Source organism: Pelophylax lessonae, assembly GCF_965119305.1.
Source record: "Pelophylax lessonae genome assembly, chromosome: 12".
In the NCBI taxonomy this organism is placed as follows: Eukaryota; Metazoa; Chordata; class Amphibia; order Anura; family Ranidae; genus Pelophylax; species Pelophylax lessonae.
Genome location: NC_138779.1, coordinates 121,098,031 through 121,118,892, shown reverse-complemented (window position 1 = coordinate 121,118,892; position 20,862 = coordinate 121,098,031). Strand labels below are relative to the sequence as shown.

The 20,862-nt window shown below is 44.6% G+C and overlaps 1 protein-coding gene across 2 annotated transcripts in view; it reads left to right on the top strand.

Moving 5' to 3' along the window:
• The window catches only part of GRIK4 (glutamate ionotropic receptor kainate type subunit 4), a 665,019-nt gene extending 649,392 nt beyond the window's left edge, over positions 1-15,627 (top strand). For both annotated transcript variants that reach the window (XM_082273781.1, XM_082273780.1), the window contains exons 18-21: positions 6,361-6,586; positions 10,276-10,404; positions 13,119-13,237; positions 14,533-15,627. In XM_082273781.1, coding sequence (XP_082129907.1) covers positions 6,361-6,586; positions 10,276-10,404; positions 13,119-13,237; positions 14,533-14,895 — 837 coding nt within the window. In that variant the 3' untranslated portion in view covers positions 14,896-15,627. The remainder of the gene's footprint in view (positions 1-6,360; positions 6,587-10,275; positions 10,405-13,118; positions 13,238-14,532) is intronic.
• The last annotated feature ends 5,235 nt before the right edge of the window (positions 15,628-20,862 follow it).

Here is a 20,862-nt window from a genome sequence, read left to right as displayed (position 1 = left end):
GTCATAATGTACTAGTATGCACTGCATACTAGCACATTATGACAGACTTATCTGAACACGGAACCTTCCAGCACAGCTGTCACAGCTCCCCGCCGCATTCATCTTTACCTGGTCTTTCATCTGGGTTCATGGGCTTTGGCTGTATGGATGGCTGGGGCCGGGATGACGTCACTCCCACAAATGCACGTGGGTATGCCGTCCCTTCAGACTGCATGCGCTGGTGACATCACCCGCTGCATCCTGTGTGAATGTCTCCTAAACAGTCCAAGTTTAGGAGACATTCACTGTACCTATAGGTAAGCCTTATTATAGGCTTACCTTCAGGTACAAGTTAAGTGGACTTTACTTCCACTTAAAGCCAGTAACGTGCACATGTAACATAAAGTATAAAACACGAAGACAACTAGGCTCCTCCATCATCCTGGAATCTGCTTCATACTGTGTAGTACGTACACAGCATATTAAGACAATTGAACACAGGTAGGTAGAATTTGCAGTGCTTTTTCAGAGATTCAAGGCAAATGGTTATTCTCCCCTTAATATGCATATTCTTATTTGCCTGATCAGGTTAAATTCAGCTTATATACAGTGAACTGTAAATTGGTTCTTTTACCTGTACACAATATTATATACATTTTACTATCATTTATGTACAAAACAGAATTCAGTTAAAAATTTATAAAAACTGAAAGTGTAGACATGAGGGGTGGGAGACGCAACCGTAGAAAAGGCACGCAGTACCCACATCAGAGAAAGGAACCTTACACAAACAGTAAGAGAACCTTCTGGGCAACAACAAAGGCTCAACAGGAGCAACAACCCAGGAAAGCAAATAACCAGAGGGGATAAACAACCCCAACAGCCAGGGACCCATAAAAAAACCAGAGTCCCCTATGGCACTGCCGCACAGAGAACTTTGCGGCCAAAGGAGGCATCAGCTGATGCCAGAACATCAATTTTGTAGAATTTCGAAAAAGTGTGCACTGACGACCAAGTCGCAGCCTTGCACACCTGGGCCACCGAAGCCTGATGCCGGAAAGGCCCAGGACGTACTCACCGACCTGGTAGAGTGCGCCTTTACAGGGAAGGGTGGAAGCCGTCCCTTCAAAGCATAGGCCTGAACAATTGTCTGTCTGATCCATTTGGCAATGGTCGCCGCAGACACAGCCTTACCCTTCCGAGGTCCCTCAGGAAGGACAAAGAGAGAATCCAATGTTCGAAAGAATTCAGTGGAGGACAGGTAAACCCTGATCGCCCTGACAACATCCAAAGAATGCAATGCAATCTCCTTAGGATGCTTAGGCTTCGCACATAGCGAAGGCAAAACAATGTCCTCATTAAGGAAGAAAGGACGCGACAGGTCGCAAGACCACCCTATCCTTGTGAACCACCAGGTAAGGGGAGCGGCAAGACAACGCCGCCAACTCTGACACTCTGCGAGCCGAAGTGATCGCCACAAGAAAGGCAACTCTCTTAGACAACAGAGGTAACGATATCTCCCAGATGTTTTCGAAGGGAAGACACTGTAGCACGGACAGAACCAAGTTCAAGTCCCATGGAGGTAAAGGCGTCCTCCGGGGAGGGGCCACGTGACGCACACCTTGAATGAAGGTGCGAATTAAAGAATGAGACGCCACAGGGCGTTGAAAAAGGACAGCCAGTGCAGATACCTGGCCCTTAATCGTGGCCAACACAAGGCGCTGGTCCACACCAGATTGGAGGAAAGCCAACACTCTCGCCACCAAGTAAGAACGAGGGGAAAAGCCCCTGGACTCACACCAGGCAAAATAAGCTTCCCATGTACGGTAATAAATCTTACCAGACGAGGCCTTTCTAGCTTTGATTAAAGTAGGAATGATCTCTGAGGAGAGACCCCTGTCTCTCAGGACCTGGCTTTCAACAGCCATGCCGTTAAAGCCAGCGACTGTAAAGCAGGATGGAAGATCGATCCCTGAGACAGAAGATCTTCCCGCATTGGGAGCCGTCAAGGAGGCTCGACGGCTAGGTGAACGATGTCCGCGTACCAGGACCGGCGCGGCCAGTCCGGTGCCACCAGAATCACCAACAAGTGTTCCGACGCCAACCTGCGAAGGAACCTGGACAACAACTGAATTGGAGGAAAGGCATACATCAGACGATACTGATGCCAAGGCGCCACCAGCGCATCCGAGGTGTCTGCCAGAGGATTGCGCGTTCTTGCCACGAACCTTTCCACCTTGTTGTTTAGCCGGGACGTGAACAGATCCACATCCAGGGATCCCCATTTCGCACACAGCATTTGAAATACCTCCGGGTGCAGGGACCATTCCCCCTGGTCCAGGGTCTGGAGGCTCAGATAATCGGCCTGCCAATTCTCCACACCCGGAATGTTGACTGCCGAAATCACCGGGACATGAGTCTCAGCCCAAGACAGAATGCTGGTCACTTCCAGGGCCGCCCGGGCACTTCTGGTGCCCCCTTGGTGGTTGATGTAAGCCACCGCGGTGGCATTGTCCGTCTGCACCCTCACAGGGCGACCCTGAAGGCGATCCGACCACTGGATCAGGCATAACCTGATCGCTCTCAATTCCAATATGGTGATCGGAAGGGAGGACTCCTCCTTCGACCAAGTGCCCTAGGCAGACAGATTGCCCAGGATGCCACCCCAGCCCGACAGGCTGGCATTTGCGGTAATCACCGTCCATAGCAACACCCGGAAGGATTTCCCTTCCGACATAGTCGGAGACTGAAGCCACCACAGAAGATCCCTTCTGGTTTGGCGACTCAGAGACACTCTCAGGTCCAAAGACTGAGGCAGTCTGTCCCATCTGGCCAGTATCTCCGCTTGGAGAGACCGCGTGTGAAACTGTGCAATCGGTATCGCCTCGAAGGCTGACACCATCAACCCCAGGGACCGCATACAGGTCCTGAGTGATGAGGATTCGTTGTCCCTGAGGGACCTGATCTCGTTCTGCAGTGTCCGGAGCTTGTCCTCCGGTAGAAACACCTTTGCTTGGGCAGAGTACAGAACCATTCCCAAGTATGGGAAACGAACCGAAGGAGACAAGGTCGACTTCTAAACGTTGATGGTCCAACCGAACTCCTGAAGCGCCTGTACCGTGGTTGACAGATCGCGCAACAGACTCTGGCTGGCACTCGATCTTAACAGGAGATCATCCAGATAACCCAGGACAGCAATGCCATGTGCCCGCCACAGCCGCCAGCACTTTGGTAAAAACCCTTGGAGCCGAAGCGAGACCAAAAGGTAACGCCACAAACTGATAGTGATCCTCTGCGATAGCAAAGCGGAGGTACCGCTGATGACCCTCGAAAATGGGGATGTGCAGATACGCATCCTTCAGGTCGATAGAGGCCAGGAATTCTCCCGGGCTCAGGGAGGCCACCACCGAGCGGAGGGATTCCATACGGAACTTGCGAACGCGCACAAAGCGGTTCAGAGCTTTCAAGTCCAGAATTGGACGCACCTTGCCCTCCTTTCTGGGCACAGTGAACAGATTCGAGTAAAATCCCCGAAATCTGTCCCGATGAGGCACCGGGACGATCACCCCCTGGGCTAGGAGATCCTGCACCGCTTGATGCAGGTCCCGTAAACGCTCTGGGGTCAAATGAAGATTTGAGGGAAAGAATCTGTCCGCCGGCCCTGAAAGGAATTCGATCTTGTATCCTGATCGAATGATTTCCTGAACCCACCTGTCCGGAATTCCGAGCAGCCAAGGTTGGAGGAAACCGCGCAAGCGTCCCCCAACCCTGAAACGGGTGAGGGCTTCCTTTTGGGCAGAGGCGGACTGAGTCGCCGCTTTTTGTTTGCTCGCCCAGGGCTTTCTCTGGCCACCTTGGCCCTTGAAAGGTTTGCCCTTGTTCTGTGCCTTGAAGGCACGAAAGGGCCCCTGATTAGGTTTAAAGGCGGGACCCTACTTACCGCGAAAGGACTTGTTCTTCGGATTCTGGGGCAACAGAGTGCTCTTGCCCCCAGTGACTCCCTTACCCAAAGTATCCAGGGCCTCACCAAAAAGGCGAGACCCCGCGTAAGGAAAATCAGCCACCGTTTTCCGGGACGTCTGGTCAGCCGACCAGCTCTTCAACCAGATCAGTCGACGGTTAAGCACCGCGACACTAGACAGGCGCGCGGCCAAAGGGGCCTCATTTAAGGCCGCATCGCACAAATACATGACCCCTTGCTAAATCTGGTCCACCATCTCCAAAGTAGTAGGGGGGGCAGAATCAGTCACAAGCGTGTGCCTAAGCACCTTAGTCCAATCCGCCACCGCCTGAGCCACCATGACAAAAGCGAAAATAGGTTTCAGCATGGAACCTGCCACCATGTTAGAATGGCGCGCAAGCGATTCCAGCCTCCTATCCGTGGGATCCCTAAACACCAGGGAATCCTCAGTGGGAACCAGGGTAGCCTTGTTTAATACGGCCACAGTGTGATCCACCGGAGGGGCCAGCGTGAATCCGTAGAGGACGCAAAGGGGTAAAGCAGTTGAAACCTTTTTGGCACCGTGAAGGTGCGTTTTAAACTGCGCCATTGCTCATTCACAGTGTGATGAAACTCAGCGGGACAGGGAAAAACCTGCGCCATCTTTCGGGTCCTGTGTGTACCAAAAGAGGACACAATGCCCAGAGGACTGGGCTCATCCTCCAAATGTAGTGTTTCTTTTACTGAAAGAATCAGCGCATCCATAGCTGCGCGTTCTTCAGGCGACCCAGGGGGAGAATCGTCTACCCCCTCCACCTCCGCTTCCCCCTCAGACTCTTGCGGGTCCTGAGAAGAGCGAGACCCCCAAAAGGGGCACGCCGCCGACAGCAACCACATCAACTTCTGAATCAGAAGAAAAGGAAAGCCTAGGCCTTTTCCTAGCAGCACGTTCAGTCATCAGCACCTCCATATTGGACACCAAAGTTGCCACTACAGAAGCCAAATTAGTCAGGGCAGGGGATTCAGATGAACTAGAGTCCCCCACCAGGGCTGGAGGGAATTTGCTGTCCTGAGATTCCATTGCAGAGAAAACATTTTTTGCAAGGTACTGGCCCTTTAAGATCGCCGCGGACCCCGCAGCACACCGCTATACAGACTGCGTCACACAGAACCCCCGCAGGAACAAAACTGAGCCAGAAAGGATTTTACAGAGGAAAAAGGACAGCAGTACAGAGCCCCACAAATGTGTTACCACATCAGACGCTGCTCCAGAGGAAAAGGAAGTGAGGTCGCCAGAGACTGAAATATAGCTGCAGGCTAAGGGAAAATGGCTGCCCATAGGATGTAAAGGGAGGCTTCAGCAAGATGGCCATCGACATGTGCACAGAACGATCTGTTGCCACACACAAGATGGCGCCGGAAGGCGCGAAAAAACACACTACATAAACTGCTGCACAAAGCGCCCATAGTGAAGCCAGACATGCTGCCCACACCTAAAATGGCGGACCGGCGGTTTTTAACCCCGCAGCGGTCGCCACACACGCAGTCTGCACCTCCAAAGCACACTAAGTGACACAGGAGAGGGGCCCCCAAGCACACACAGCGCAAGCAGTGAAATAAAAAACCCCCGCAGGGTTCGCATCAGGAAGCCCCAAAAACGCACAGACATGAGGGGATACCACAGCCACACAGAACTGCCAGCCCCAGACAGAGGCCCCACACAGAGTGTACTTACTTGTACCGGATAGCGTGGGGCGCCTCTCATCAAACGGAAAGCCGCTGCCCTCAGATGGCAGGGAATGCCGTCAGCTGAAAAAAACGCAGGACACCACAGAGTGCGGACGAACCGCAGACGAGTCCAGTGAGGTAGCCACCTCACAGGCTGCATCCCTCCTGACAGGGATGGGTCACATGGCTGAATGCTCGATGGCGGGCTGGGGATCCATCTCACCCTCTGCCCTGGAGAACCAGGGCGACCAGTCAGATTCCCAGCTCCGCAAAATCCATCTTCGTCTGAAGATCCGACTAACTAAAGCTGACAATTAAACAGCTAGAAATGTAAAGAAAAAATGACATTTTCCAAAAATAAAATCATAAAAAAAGAAGAAGAAGGCTGAGACTGTAGCCCCAGCACAGGGAAGCCTGACTACTCCTGAACTAGGCAGAAGACAAACTGAGTTGGGATGGCTTACTGCAAGGGGGGTATTGACCAGTAGGACAGCCCCCATGGGTGTGTCTATGTTAATGCTTTTGCGTTTAACAAGTCTTATGCCTAGCTACTCCTGCGGAGAGGAAGTCAATACCCATTGGTGAAGACTGTATGAGTGGGCGGCGACTGTCGGAGGACGTAAGAGAAAATTAATTTTCAAAGCACAAGCATATAATGTTATAGTTGTTCAATCACTAATAATATGTGATAATATTGTGTTGTTATTTATTAGAATTCTAGATACCAGACCTATCAACGGATGTGGAACTACATGCATTCAAAGCAGCCCAGCGTGTTTGTCAAGAGTACTGAAGAAGGGATTGCCAGAGTGCTGAACTCAAACTATGCTTTCCTTCTGGAGTCCACTATGAATGAGTACTATCGTCAACGTAACTGTAATCTCACTCAGGTTGGAGGTCTGCTTGACACAAAGGGCTATGGCATTGGAATGCCTTTAGGTATGTGCAGCAGTGAGTTTATGTAAATTTCCCAGCTTTCTGAGATGGTAAAGAAAGACCTTTTAGCACAAGACTTTGATGCAAAGTACATTTGAAATGGTTATATGGATTAGTATAGTTTGTACATAGGTTTAGGCTGTTTCAGCAGGGACCAGCTGAATTTCAATCCATGTGTGAATGCTGCTGCCCAACAGATGTTGATCTAACCATTGACTTCTGTTGAACGCGCTTGTTAGGAAAAATTTCTAGATCAGCAGCTGATCACTGTATTTTCATCAGTGTATTCCAGAGGATACCTTCATCCGCCTTACATGTGTGGATGGAGGAATCCATTTGTCCAGTGGGTCAATTATGCCCAGCCTTCGATGTTTAATAAGCCAAATATATAGCATCTCTACTTTTATGTTCCTTTTACAACTTTTTCACTTATTTGAGAAAAAATCCCAATAAGTGTATATTGATTGGTTTGTGTAAAAGTTATAGCATGTACAAACTATGGTATATACTGTAAATTTTTATTTTTTCATTTTTTTATGCTCATTATGGCGGTGATTAGTGACTTATAGTGGGACTGTAATAGTGTGGTGGTCAGTCTAACACTAACTGGCACTGGATGGGAACTGAATGACACTGATATCACTAGTGGCACTTATACAGTGATAATACTATGTGTGTATTATGTGCTGCTTTTTACTAAAAATCATCCCCTCTGTAATGTTTGTCAACACAGGGCTCTGGACTGTGATTGGACACAGCAGATCAGCAGGACCCAACCATGAATCATTGGCTGGGACCTGCTGACAAAGTCCCGCTTTGTCTAATTACCCATACCAACTTGTTAAAAATAATGTTCTTTAGCAAGGAACATACATTCCACAAAAATAATTCTGCTACCAAAATTAGTGTGTGCTGTAAATTGCTGGAGGCCGCCATTTTTCTGAAGCCCAGAGCCCCTGAACAGCAGTAAATCATAAAGCGGAACTAAACCCATTGATTTAACAGGTTAAAAAAAACAGTTACATTTCTGGATTGCTGGGACTGCTAACTGTCAAACCATTGAATGGCTGGTGTCATAACTGATCACAAGTGCAGCACCATGCCAGTTGCAAATCAAACAGAAGCAGCTTCCTTGGCTGTAAAGGATAGGAGGGTTTAATTCTGTCAGCAGAACGGCCTCTACAAACTCAGCAGTGCCTAAAATTGCCTAAAAATGGAGAGCAACTGAGCATGTGCAGAGCAGGGTAAGAGTGTATTAATGGATTTTAAACAGTATGGACACTTATTTTTAATGTTTTACATAGCTGTACCTGCAAAAGGGTTCAACCTGAAGTGATCTAGCAGGACTTAAACCCATCAATTTAACGGTGTAAAAAAAAAGTCAACTGTCACATTTGCTTGTGCTGTCAACCAACTTGTTAAAAAATAAAATGGCTGGTTTCATAACTGATCACATGTGCAGCACCATGGCAGTTACAGATTAAACAAAGGCTAAGATGGCAACTTCCTAGTCTGAAAAGAAGAGGAGGGTTTTGTTCCCCTTAAAAAAGTAAACTCCATACAAACTGCCAAAACATGTACCATTTCTGATTTAAAATCCTTCATTTTGTAATACTGGTAATAAAAACGTAAAATAAAAAAACACAGGTTTTAGCAACTTGTTTAAATGGGTTATTTTGTAAGTTTTAAACAAAAAAACAAAGAAGAAAGCACAATTATTGTCTGCAGCATAACCACACTGTGTTTCGTATAAAACCCAGGAATATATTGCACTCTTATTTAAAATGTAGATTGGGCACTTTGTACACAGCCTGGTGAGGGGAAGAATGCAGTAACCAGGGACAGCAGCTCTGCATAGTGACAGTCCTATTCTACACCTCCTTATTACAGAAGGACCAGGGTGTAAGAGGGCTTCACGCCAGAGTTTTGTCTGTGCATTCCACACCGGAACTTCACTGTACGAACAGCTGAAATGTGGCACAATTTCGGACCCCTTCCTATAATGGTAGTTGCTAGGTAACAACTTTCAGTGACAGGTCCACCTTCCTCAAGCCTGAAAGGTGAATGGCATACAGGACTTTTTTTATAAGGACCAGTAAACACTTAGAAGGGCCAACCTATCTAACCTCATGAGCGCTGGTGGGAGCACAATAGTAACCTCAACACCAGCACATGATAGTGGTACAATTATTCAGGTTTAATACTACATTACCATAAATATGTATGCATGGAAAACATTGATGACTCATATAAGAAAGGGAGAGGGGGGAAAAGGAGACAAAGGGAACCAAACCTAGCTGGTCTTTTAAGGTACCAAGGATTACAAAGTGTTGAATAAAAATTCAAAGTTTTTTACTGTTTACTATATCATAAAAACATCATTATAAAATTATTTAAAGAAAATACAGCCATATAGAGAGCCTCCCTCCTATACATGTATACCCTAGATATACATAGAACTGTGACATGCATATAAAGAAGGCTCTTTATATGGCTGTAATTTTTATAATGATATTTTTATGATATAGTGAACAATAAAAGTCTTTGTTCTTTTATTCCATAAATTTGTAATCCTTGGGTACCTAAAGTCTGCCTAGTTCTCGCTCCCTTTTTCCCGCCCCCCTTTCCTTTGAGTTAATTAGTGCTCACACCATTTTTAGTTTGATCTGGTCTATAAAACATTCATGGACAAGACTGCATTAAACAATAAAAATAATAATTAAACCCCCATAATAAAATGAGCTAATTAAGGCAATAAAATGAAGAAGTCAATAAAGACAAGATGTGAGTGTGCACCCAGGCTGTGTACAAAACACCACATTTTAAATTTAAATGCAATACATCCCTTTGGTTTTTCATGGAATGGGATGTGTTTTATGCTGCACCAGATCTGTGTGCTTTTTTCTTTGTTTATGTGTTATTGCAGGCATTCCTTGTGCTAATTTAAGATAGCTGAAAGACTGTTTGGTGGCTAAGGACACAATGTTGGACTTTGCTGCTGTGCAAAAGCAGAAGGGACTGATGAAGCGTGGACTTGATGAACGCTTTCTAATTTGTGAGTTTGCCCGTTGTCAATATCCCAGTGTAGCAGTGTCAATGGGCTAATTATGACAGTTTATAAGTATGGATCAATAGCTAGCAATCATTGATTTTCCAGGGTCATCTTAGCCCTCTAAGAAAATAATACACTTCTCCTAATGTCAAAACAAGTAAATGGTATTTCTCTATTTGCTTTCTGTTGTGTATTGAAAATAGCTCTATTGCTCGCTGCAAGGATACATATCAGAAAACAAGTTAAATAACCCATTATATTTACCGTATTTATGTGTATATTAATGTGTATGTTAAAGGAAACATTTTTTTTTTTTTGATAAAATGAGGCACCATTAGACCCCCTTTAGACAGAAAGTAAGGGAAAATCCAATATTTTACAGTTTCAGGAGAGCAAGAGGTGACAGAAAATCTTCCAGTTGGTGGCAGCTGTAAAACATGTAATTTCTACTTTCAGGAGATTTTGTCTCTCTTTTGTGTTTCCAAGACGGGATGTAAAGGGAAAACTCCCTATCAGAACACAGACAGTTAAACAATAACCCAATGGGGGTTTTAACCCCCCCCCCCTACTCTTTATAAAACAAAAAAAACAAGCTTTGACCTTGCATAAACATTAAGCCACACATCTGTGTTTTCTGCAGGCTCTGCTTTCCGCGATGAATTTGATCTAGCAATTTTGCAGCTACAGGAAAATAACTGTCTGGAAGACCTAAAGCGGAAATGGTGGGATGGAGGTAAATGTCCAAAAGAAGAAGACCACAGGGCAAAAGGTAACTGTTATTTTAATATTTACCATTTTCTTTCTTTCTTCATAGCAAATTATCCATTTCATTTTTGCATAGCAAAGCTTTGCACTTCCGTTAAGCAGTGAATGATAAAATTCTTTCATTTAATTAATTCTTGCACTTTTAAACACCCCAAGCAAATATATCACATTGAAACATCGTTTGTCTTGCTTTTAAGGTACCTCTTTTTTGTCTTGCTTTGAAGTTACCCATTTCCCCCCCATCAACACCCCCCCCCCCCACCTACTAATAATCAGGTAAATGCTGAGTGTTGGTAATACTGTTAGTCCTACCTTTAGAACCAGCTGAGGCTAACTGTCCCCTTGCCCCCCCTCTTCCTTCCTATGTCAGAGATATGCTCTACTACATACCTCAGATGAGTTGGTGACCTTTGTAGTAGTTAAAGCCTAAAATTGGTGTAAGTGCAGCACACATGTTCAGGATTTTCTCTTTAGAAAAGCTGCCAGTACATAGCTCCCCCACTAGATCAATAGAGCAGAAGCCATGTATGCATTATTTCCTGCCTCAATAGGGTGCAGGCCTAGGCTGCTGTAAGAGGTTGCCAAATCATTTGAAGTAAGTAGTGAAAAATGAATTTCTAAATAAAGATGGTTGTACTCTTGCTATCTTGTATTGTCTGTATTACTATTAAAATCAGCTAGTAACAGAGAAAAGAAACAAGGGCGCCAAGTCATAAAGGTAGATGAACAGCTGTGTAATTTAATATAGTAACTTACATGTTAAAAACAGGTATTCCAATGAAACAGCATGCATGGTGTAAAAGGACAGTCCCCACAGTAGATCCGATGGAAGATGCAAATGAAGGACAGTCACAAGGACAGTCACATCTGGGTCCTGTGTGGCGGGTCCTGTGTAGTGGTGAAGGAAGCAGGAAGGTAATAACCCGGAACCGGAAATAGAAGGACAAGTCTGTCGGTTCCTCCACGGAAGCCGACAGGAACGTACACTGAGCCGAGAGTGGAGGGCGGGCAATTGTTTCTCAGGATTATAAATACTTTCTATGGTGGAGGGGTGGGCTTGCCTGATGAAGGAGGAGGTCCTCCGAAACAACGTTGCAGCCCGCCCTCCACTCTCGGTTCAGTGTACGTTCCTGGTGGCTTCCGTGGAGGAACTGACAGACTTGTCCTTCTATTTCTGGTTCCGGGTTATTACCTTCCTGCTGTACGGCAGACAGCGGTGAGGCTGCCCAGCCAGGGAGCCCACGCCATTTGCAGCATCACCCGGCATTGCCGGTATTCAGGACTTCCTTCACCACTACACAGGACCCGCCACACAGGACCCAGATGTGACTGTCCTTCATTTGCATCTTCCATCGGATCTACTGTGGGGACTGTCCTTTTACACCATGCATGCTGTTTCATTGGAATACCTGTTTTTAACATGTAAGTTACTATATTAAATTACACAGCTGTTCATCTACCTTTATGACTTGGCGCCCTTGTTTCTTTTCTCTGTTACATGTTTGGAGGGTATCCCTACCTCTTGAGGAGCTGCCTGTCCAATCTTCACCCCAGTACCCTGATTTGGACTTTTTGTACTCTTTCATCAGCAAGGATCCATCCGGGATCATCGCATGATTGATTAGGACTTCTACACACTTGAGGTTCTTGTATCTTGTTTGCCCTGCAATATTTTCAATATTTTCATTGTTACCCAATTTAATTTATTCATTTATCCATTTATATTTTTTTTAGTTTTATTTTTAATTTTTTTTTTTAATTTTAATTTTTTTCTTTTTTTTTTCTTTTTTTTTTTTTTTAATTTTTTTTTTTTTTTATTTATATTGGTGATTCATCTATGGTACCACTGGTCATGTGGTCCCCTCCAAAATGGTCCAGTGAGCGCTGATTCACTGACCTAGGTCAGTGTGTGTCTTTTTATTCATTAAAATCAGCTAGTGTTAAAGCTTCACGAGGTCAGTGCAGTGCAGACATCACACAATGATTATTGTTCTGTTCTCACTACACGTATGCCCCAGGCGTGTGTGCAGCTCAACATACAGCTAAACCTTCAATCCTATAATAACCTTTTATGTCTTTTTGTAACTTTAGGCTTTATTCCAGTGAAAGAATGGTGGTCACATGAAACAGGATATAAGTCAGATAGAATGGATATGCAAATAGGATTGAGAATAGGTGAAACTGGAAATAAACAGATAAAATCATACAATCAGTATATAAACATAAACAAGATATGCACTAAGTATACTGTATAACTAACAGTTCATAGGCATAACAGCGATGCTTCCTAGAAGGGTTCAGGAATCTTCCACAGGAACATGAGATGCTGCCTGGCTTGTCCATGAGGTCTAAAATGGAGATTTTCCAGAGAGAGGTGGAACTGATACCCAGTGATAGAGAGCAAGAAATACCATTGAGTACTGTCCATCAATAGTCTTTGTCACAGTGGCATCTTGTGGACAATATTGGTATTGCAAGTTTCAATAGCATCAATTCTTTTCTTAGGCTGGAGGCATGACAATTATTATTATGTACATGACACATTCATGCCAGATGTCAGATCATACTAGTATATTTTACATCTATCATAATTCACAGAAAATGCAGAAATATAATGTGCAAACCCAACAAAGCCCAGTCCACAATAAACATACAGTATATGGTGGTTTGTTAAATGTACTGTAATTAAATATTGGAACACTTTTCTTGTTTTGTCAGGTTTGGGCATGGAAAATATCGGAGGCATATTTGTTGTGTTAATCTGTGGTTTAATAGTGGCTATCATCATGGCCATGCTGGAGTTCCTGTGGACATTAAGAAATTCTGAAGACACTCAAGTAAGATCATACCGTCTACTTGCTTATCTGTTGTTCAGAATCAATTTTTATATATATGTATATATATATATATATATATATATATATATACACACACATGTCAATGAAAGTAAATGCAATATGTAAGGACGAACAAAATTTAAAGTGGAACTTTAGTCAAAAAATTAAGTCCCGCTAGATCATCCAGGCTGGCCCCTTTTGCGTGATATAGCTATGTAAGACATTACAAATAAGTGTCTATATATATACTGTTTAAAATACACTGGGGTTGATTTACTAAAACTAGAGCCTGCAAAATCTGGTGCAGCTGTGCATAGTAGCCAGCTTCTAACGTCAGCTTGTTCAATTAAGCTTAGAGAAAAAAAAAACTGGAAGACGGTAAAAAAAAAAAAAAACAATAAGTGTGAATATTAATTGGTTTGTGTGAAAAATATAGCATCTACAAACTATAGTATATACAGTATACTGGAATATTTATTTCACTTACTTATATGGCTCTGTCAATTTATGCAGCGCTTTACATATAAAATGTATATTCACATCAGTCCCTGCCCTCAAGGAGCTTAGAATCTAAGGTCCCTAATTCACATTCATACAGTAGGGCCAATTTAGACCTGATCCAATCAACCTACCAGCATGTCTTTGGAGTGTGGGAGGAAACCAGAGTACCTGAAGGAAACCCATGCTGGCACAGGGAGAACATGCAAACTCCGGCAGGTATTGTTGTGGTTGGGATTTGAACCAGTGACCCTTTTGCTGCTAGGTGAAAGTGCTAACCACTACAACACTGTGCCATCCAACATAAGCAAGAATAGATGCTATACTGTAATTTTGGTCATAGTGTGACAGTGATAGGGTGACGGGCAATCTGACGCTAACAGACACTATCTGGGAGGGTCACTACCTGACACTGAGGTCGCTACCGACACTGTACTTATGACACTGGCTGGGAAGGGGTTATCATCTAGAGGCAATCAAAGGGTTAACTGTGTGCCTAACAATGATTTGGCTGTTTTTTCAAACTTAAACAGCCAGATTGCTGTTCATATGCAGTTCTGTAAACACAAAACTCTGTGTGTGATTGGATACGATCACGATCAGATGATTTCAGCCACAATCACTGGCTGAAATCTGCTGCCAAACGTATGCTGCATTCAATGTCACATGAAAGATTTCCTGTTATTTTTGACTCATTTCTGAATATGTGAAAAAAAATTCATATTTACGCCCCTAACACAAGATATTGAGAAATAAAACATTATTTACCCAAATGTTTTGCTTTCTGTGTGTTGCAGGTTTCTGTTTGTCAAGAAATGATGTCAGAGTTAAGTAGCATTATACTTTGCAAAGACAGTTTGCTGCCACGGCGAAGACGGGCAGGCATCATACGCTCCAGATCAGCTGTTCCAGAGGAAAAAAGAGGGCGCAATACTAGCATTCTAAGCAATGGTAAACTGTGTGGGGGCACTGGCCCTGACCCACTGGCACAGAGACTGGCACAAGAAGCAGCTCTAGTTGCGAGAGAATGTACACATATTCGAGTCTGCCCGGAGTGTCGCCGTTTTCAGGGTCTCAGAACACGCCCATCTGGTGGATCTCCAGCACAAAGTGAAGAGAGTTTGTGGGAAAAGACTACAAATAGCAGTGAGCCAGAGTAAAAGAGCCATGACGGATCTTGTAAGAAACAAAAACATCCAGTGCTGTTTTATTTTTGTCTTTTTTTTAAGACCATATAATTCAAAAACTATTTTTTTTAAAGAAGAATAAAATCCTGGTACTGGATTACCCACATTATAAAACAAAATCTCCCACAATGGGTCTGCATATTTCCAGCTGGCATTACAATCTTTGGCATCATAAAAACTGGTATGTTGTTACCCAATTTAGTAGTGGACTGTTGTATTGTTTCCTTGGATTGTGAGGAACATTGTCTTCCTTCAAAGTCTTTCATGCTTTTGAGCATTTATTATTTCAACATCTGCAATGTTTGTAATAATAAAAAGAACATTTTGTCAAAAATCATAATATGGACCTGGTAAGAATTAGGTTGTCCTCCATACATGAACTAGAGACAATTTTGATGTGTTTCTTGGTTGAGATTAAATGGTTTTCTGTGTGTCTTTGAAGACTGTTATGTCAGAATTCATGTTTTGTATGGAAAATTGCATTTCCAATACAGTATGAACAATAGATCCTGGCCATACATATCGCTCCAAAAATAATGTTCTGACATAAATTCTAAGGATGGTTATGTAAATATATAGGTTTGCCATAATGTAACTGAGATGGATAGATTTACCACATCATCATTTATGAAAAGTGACAATTGTTCTAATGTGCTACAAGGTCTCATTAACATGTGTCAGCATTACAGCAACAAATGGGTTGCGGTTGATTCGGCTGAGACCACTGCAGTGATGAAGCTCTGAGTTAGGCAGATCCCACTGTTTTTTTTTTAACAAACTTTATTGTTACAAAGACATCTCATAGAGTTCAGTTGCTGCCGGCGAGGCAGTTGATTGCCTCTCACTGCACAAGTACTACATGCAGTATTTTTTTTTTCAGCGCATCATGCCCGCACACCACTGCGAAGCAGTGGTATGAACCAGGCACATAGGAGACAAGGCGATTTTGCCTTGTTCATGCGGTGGGACTGCGCTGGAATAGCTGCCCAACACAATTTCACAGCATCTGATGTGAACCACCCCTTAATCAACAGATCTTGAAATGTTCCCTTTCAAAAGATGGACACTGTACTGAATGAGTGAGGTCATTCTTTGTGTTTGTTTTTCATGAACTAATCCTAAAAAATTCATAAATCATGTTTTAGTAAATCTATCCCTTACTGTAAAAAATGTCTTTTTTTGGGAGTCCATGTAACACTGTATATGAAAGAACTATAAGGATATTTTTGATGAAAACTACAGTTCTATGCAATTTCTGTAAAATAAAGAGAATCATTCTTAATAGGTGTTTGTCCTTCTGTAATGTTTACATACTCTTCCTTAAAATGTTAGGCGGTAAACTGTCAAACTGTTGTCTAAAGTGTCAGTTGTTTTCAAACTGCAGTATGAAAACTGAAGTAGCCTATAGCAGCCAATCAGAACTCATATTTTACTAATTGGGTTATACATTGTAGAAAACTAAAATCTTTCTGGTCGCTTTGGGTTTCTGTCCATCACACATTGTTACTGCTCTTTGTTAAATTAAATAATCCTTTTTATTTTCATATCTAAGTTATTGCAAATGTTTTTCTGGTCCTTTTTCTCTTTCGTTGTTGTAATAGATTGTGCACACTTGTAGTATGCCTTGCCCCCTGCCATATGTATACATTGGGAGAACAAGTTTGAGCTGTTGTTTCTTCCCCAAGAGGATTTACTAAATACCCCAAAACTGCTTTGATGCAAATGTACCAATGAAAAAGAAGAAAAAGAGGCTTCAAAGTGATACCACATCCAAGTTATGGAGAAATGGTAGTGGAAAGGGGAAATGGATTGCAGACTTTACTGGAACCAGACAGAGATGAATCGCCATGTGTTGATAAAAAAGCTAATTTTTTTTTTACAAAATGATACTAGAGTAACACTTTAAAAACAATACATTAATATGCTCTCATGTAGCATCAGAGCATATTAATGTATTGTTTTTAAAGTGTTACTCTACTATCATTTTGTAATACAATTTTGCTATTTTATCAACACACGGCAATTCATCTCAATCTGGTACCAGTAAAGTCCGCAATCCTTTTTGCCCCTTTCCCCTACCATTTCTGCATTGATGCAAAGTATAGAATCTACTGGCATGCAGTATTGAACATCTGTTGTGCTATGTCCCTCCTCCCTAAACAACCACATACCATTCAATGTGCACACAGGCACACTGCCTGCTATGAGTATCTTTTTTATTATTGCATTTTATCTTTGCTACAGTCAGCATAGCTCCCAACTGTCCATGATTGCAGGCAGGGCTGGACTGGCCTACCGGTAGGCCAGCGAGTCCGCCAGTCCTGGGGCCGCTTTAAGGGCAGCAGCGCTCATAAAGAAGATATCTCCCGGCCCGGCTGACGTTCCGAAGATTGCCGGGCTCTGAAAAGCCCTTATATGCTTCAGTATTTTCGGCCATACAGTGCATACGCAGTTCCGGCGATGAAATGGTGTTGGCGGCGTCATTTTTAAATGTATCTCCACTCCTCTCCATGGTGGTGCACGCTGGCTGACCGGGCAATGGGACTGGACCCCTCCAGCCTCTGCAGCCTCTGGTCACTGATCACCTGTCCTATTTCTGTCCTCCACCATCCATTGCACAGCCTCTGACCACCTGTCATGTTTTGTTCTCCTGTCCCATCCAATGCACAGCCTCTGACCACCTGTTCTGTGTTGCTCTCCTGTTCTGTCAAATATGCAGCCTCTGACCACCTGTCCTGTATTGCTCTCCTGTACCATGTCTGCCCAGCGCCTGACATCTCCTGAACCATGTCCGCCCAGCGCCTGACATCTCCTGTACCATGTCCGCCCAGTGCCTGACATCTCCTGTACCATGTCCGCCCAGTACCTGACATCTCCTGTACCATGTCCGCCCAGCGCCTGACATCTCCTGTACCATGTCCGCCCAGCGCCTGACATCTCCTGTACCATGTCCGCCCAGTGTCTGACATCTCCTGTACCATGTCCGCCCAGCGCCTGACATCTCCTGTACCATGTCCTCCCAGCGCCTGACATCTCCTTGTAATGTTCTGGTACCTTTGGGTACCCTAATTACTCTTTCATAAGTGTATGCGCCCCACCATTCTCTTTTGGTAAGGTGCGCATACACCTTTAAGACTGATGCTGTCATCACTGAGCGCCGGACTGGATGGCTATTTAGATCGCCGGCTCTCACTCACATGTGTTCGTTCAAACTGCTTTGTGCCTTGATGCTAACCTGTCTTGAAGCTCTCATGCTTGCAAGCATACCTCGCTGTCGGAACCACGCTGCGCTGATCCCTGTATCCCGCTACCGGATCATCCGCTCTTGCCGAACCTCTCCTCTGCTACATTGCTATTAGTGATAAGTACCCCACAGGGGAAACCTCTATAACCTTTATACTAAAGCTTACACTATCTAGCTCTGCATACTAAGGACTATTACTACATCTGCATTATCTAAGATTGCTAGCTCTTGAGCCTACTACCACCTGTTCTTGCACTGGGTTGATCTCTCTTGTATGTCCACCTGCTACTCTGTCATCTACTACCATACATGATTGCTAAACCTATCTGCATCCCATCTGCTACTATCTTACTTTCAAGAACATTTCCTTTCAAGTGTCTGTCATCTACCATCTCTACCCAACCTGTCTCTTCAGCCTATCATCACTCTGTTACTATATACATAAGTCACTCTAGGAAACATCTTATTGAGTGTGTGTATTTACTTGCTGAATTGAGATCATCCACACATGATGAGTCATTGAGAGTTGGGATTGGTGTCTCAGCGTTTCTCTACATGACTACTGAAGTGGAATATTTCTGCAGCTGAAAATCCACTTCATACGTAAAACGCAGGAGCGTTACACTCCTGTACCATGTCCGCCCAGCGCCTGACATCTCCTGTACCATGTCTGCCCAGCGCCTGACATCTCCTGTACCATGTCCGCCCAGCGCCTGACATCTCCTGTACCATGTCCGCCCAGCGCCTGACATCTCCTGTACCATGTCCGCCCAGCTCCTGACATCTCCTGTACCATGTCCGCCCAGCGCCTGACATCTCCTGTACCATGTCCGCCCAGCGCCTGACATCTCCTGTACCATGTCCGCCCAGCGCCTGACATCTCCTGTACCATGCCCGCCCAGCGCCTGACATCTCCTGTACCATGTCCACACAGCGCCTGACATCTCCTGTACCATGTCCGCACAGCGCTTGACATCTCTTGTACCATGTCGGCACAGCCTCTGACATCTCCTGTTCATGTCCGCACAGCGCCTGACATCTTCTGCACCATGTCCGCACAGCCCCTGACATCTCCTGCACCATATCCGCACAGCCCCTGACATCTCCTGTACATGTCCGCACAGCCTCTGACATCTCCTGTACAATGTTGAATTGAGATCATCCACACATGATGAGTCATTGAGAGTTGGGATTGGTGTCTCAGCGTTTCTCTACATGACTACTGAAGTGGAATATTTCTGCAGCTGAAAATCCACTTCATACGTAAAACGCAGGAGCGTTACACTCCTGTACCATGTCCGCCCAGCGCCTGTTATCTCCTGTACCATGTCCGCCCAGCGCCTGACATCTCCTGTACCATGTCTGCCCAGCGCCTGACATCTCCTGTACCATGTCCGCCCAGCGCCTGACATCTCCTGTACCATGTCCGCCCAGCGCCTGACATCTCCTGTACCATGTCCGCCCAGCTCCTGACATCTCCTGTACCATGTCCGCCCAGCGCCTGACATCTCCTGTACCATGTCCGCCCAGCGCCTGACATCTCCTGTACCATGTCCGCCCAGCGCCTGACATCTCCTGTACCATGCCCGCCCAGCGCCTGACATCTCCTGTACCATGTCCACACAGCGCCTGACATCTCCTGTACCATGTCCGCACAGCGCTTGACATCTCTTGTACCATGTCGGCACAGCCTCTGACATCTCCTGTTCATGTCCGCACAGCGCCTGACATCTCCTGCACCATGTCCGCACAGCCCCTGACATCTCCTGCACCATATCCGCACAGCCCCTGACATCTCCTGTACATGTCCGCACAGCCTCTGACATCTCCTGTACAATGTTGGCACAGCCTCTGACATCTCTTGTACCATGTCCGCACAGCCTAACATGTCTCCTGTTCCATCCAATGCTATAGCCTCTGACCACCTGTCCTGTGTTGCTATCCTGTAGCATATATTGCCAGAACATATCTGTCTTATCTATATATAATACACTCTTCAAATGTGCTTTAAAATGCATGGTTTTCCCTTTTATGAACAAGAAAATAATGACGTTATGCTGTCGGGCTGGTATAATAATGCTATGGGGCTGGTATGAAATTATTTCCAGGGTTGGTTTTTATTCCCGGCCTGGCCCTGATTGCAGGGGACTGTCCCTCATTCAGAACAAAGTCCCTTTGCTCTTCATTTGTTCCTCATTTTGGTATGATATATATATATATATATATATATATATATATATATATATATATATATATAAATATATAAAAAATGCACTACTTGTCTATCAAAAAGTGTTTCCCATTGCTAAACATTTCATCCAGTTTCTAAATTGCTGCACTTGTGAATTCCAAAAGCCAATATAAGAGGAATAGTAGTGGTAAAAAAGCACTTGTGGGTTTAACCAATCATTTTTTTTCACAATTCTCCTTTAACCACTTTCCGACCTAATGTAAACAAAGCCGCCTGTCATTCTCCCCTGTGTAAGAACAGAGATCATACGGTCCTGCTATGTAGGATCGTATGTCTCTGTTGTTACATCACTAGCCACACCCCTTTACAGTTAGCAGCATGCCCCTAGGGACACACTTAACCCCTGCATCACCAATAAAGTTAACCCCTTCCCTGCCAGTGTCATTTTTACAGTAACAGTGCATATGTATAGCACTGATTACTATAGTAATATCACTGGTACTCC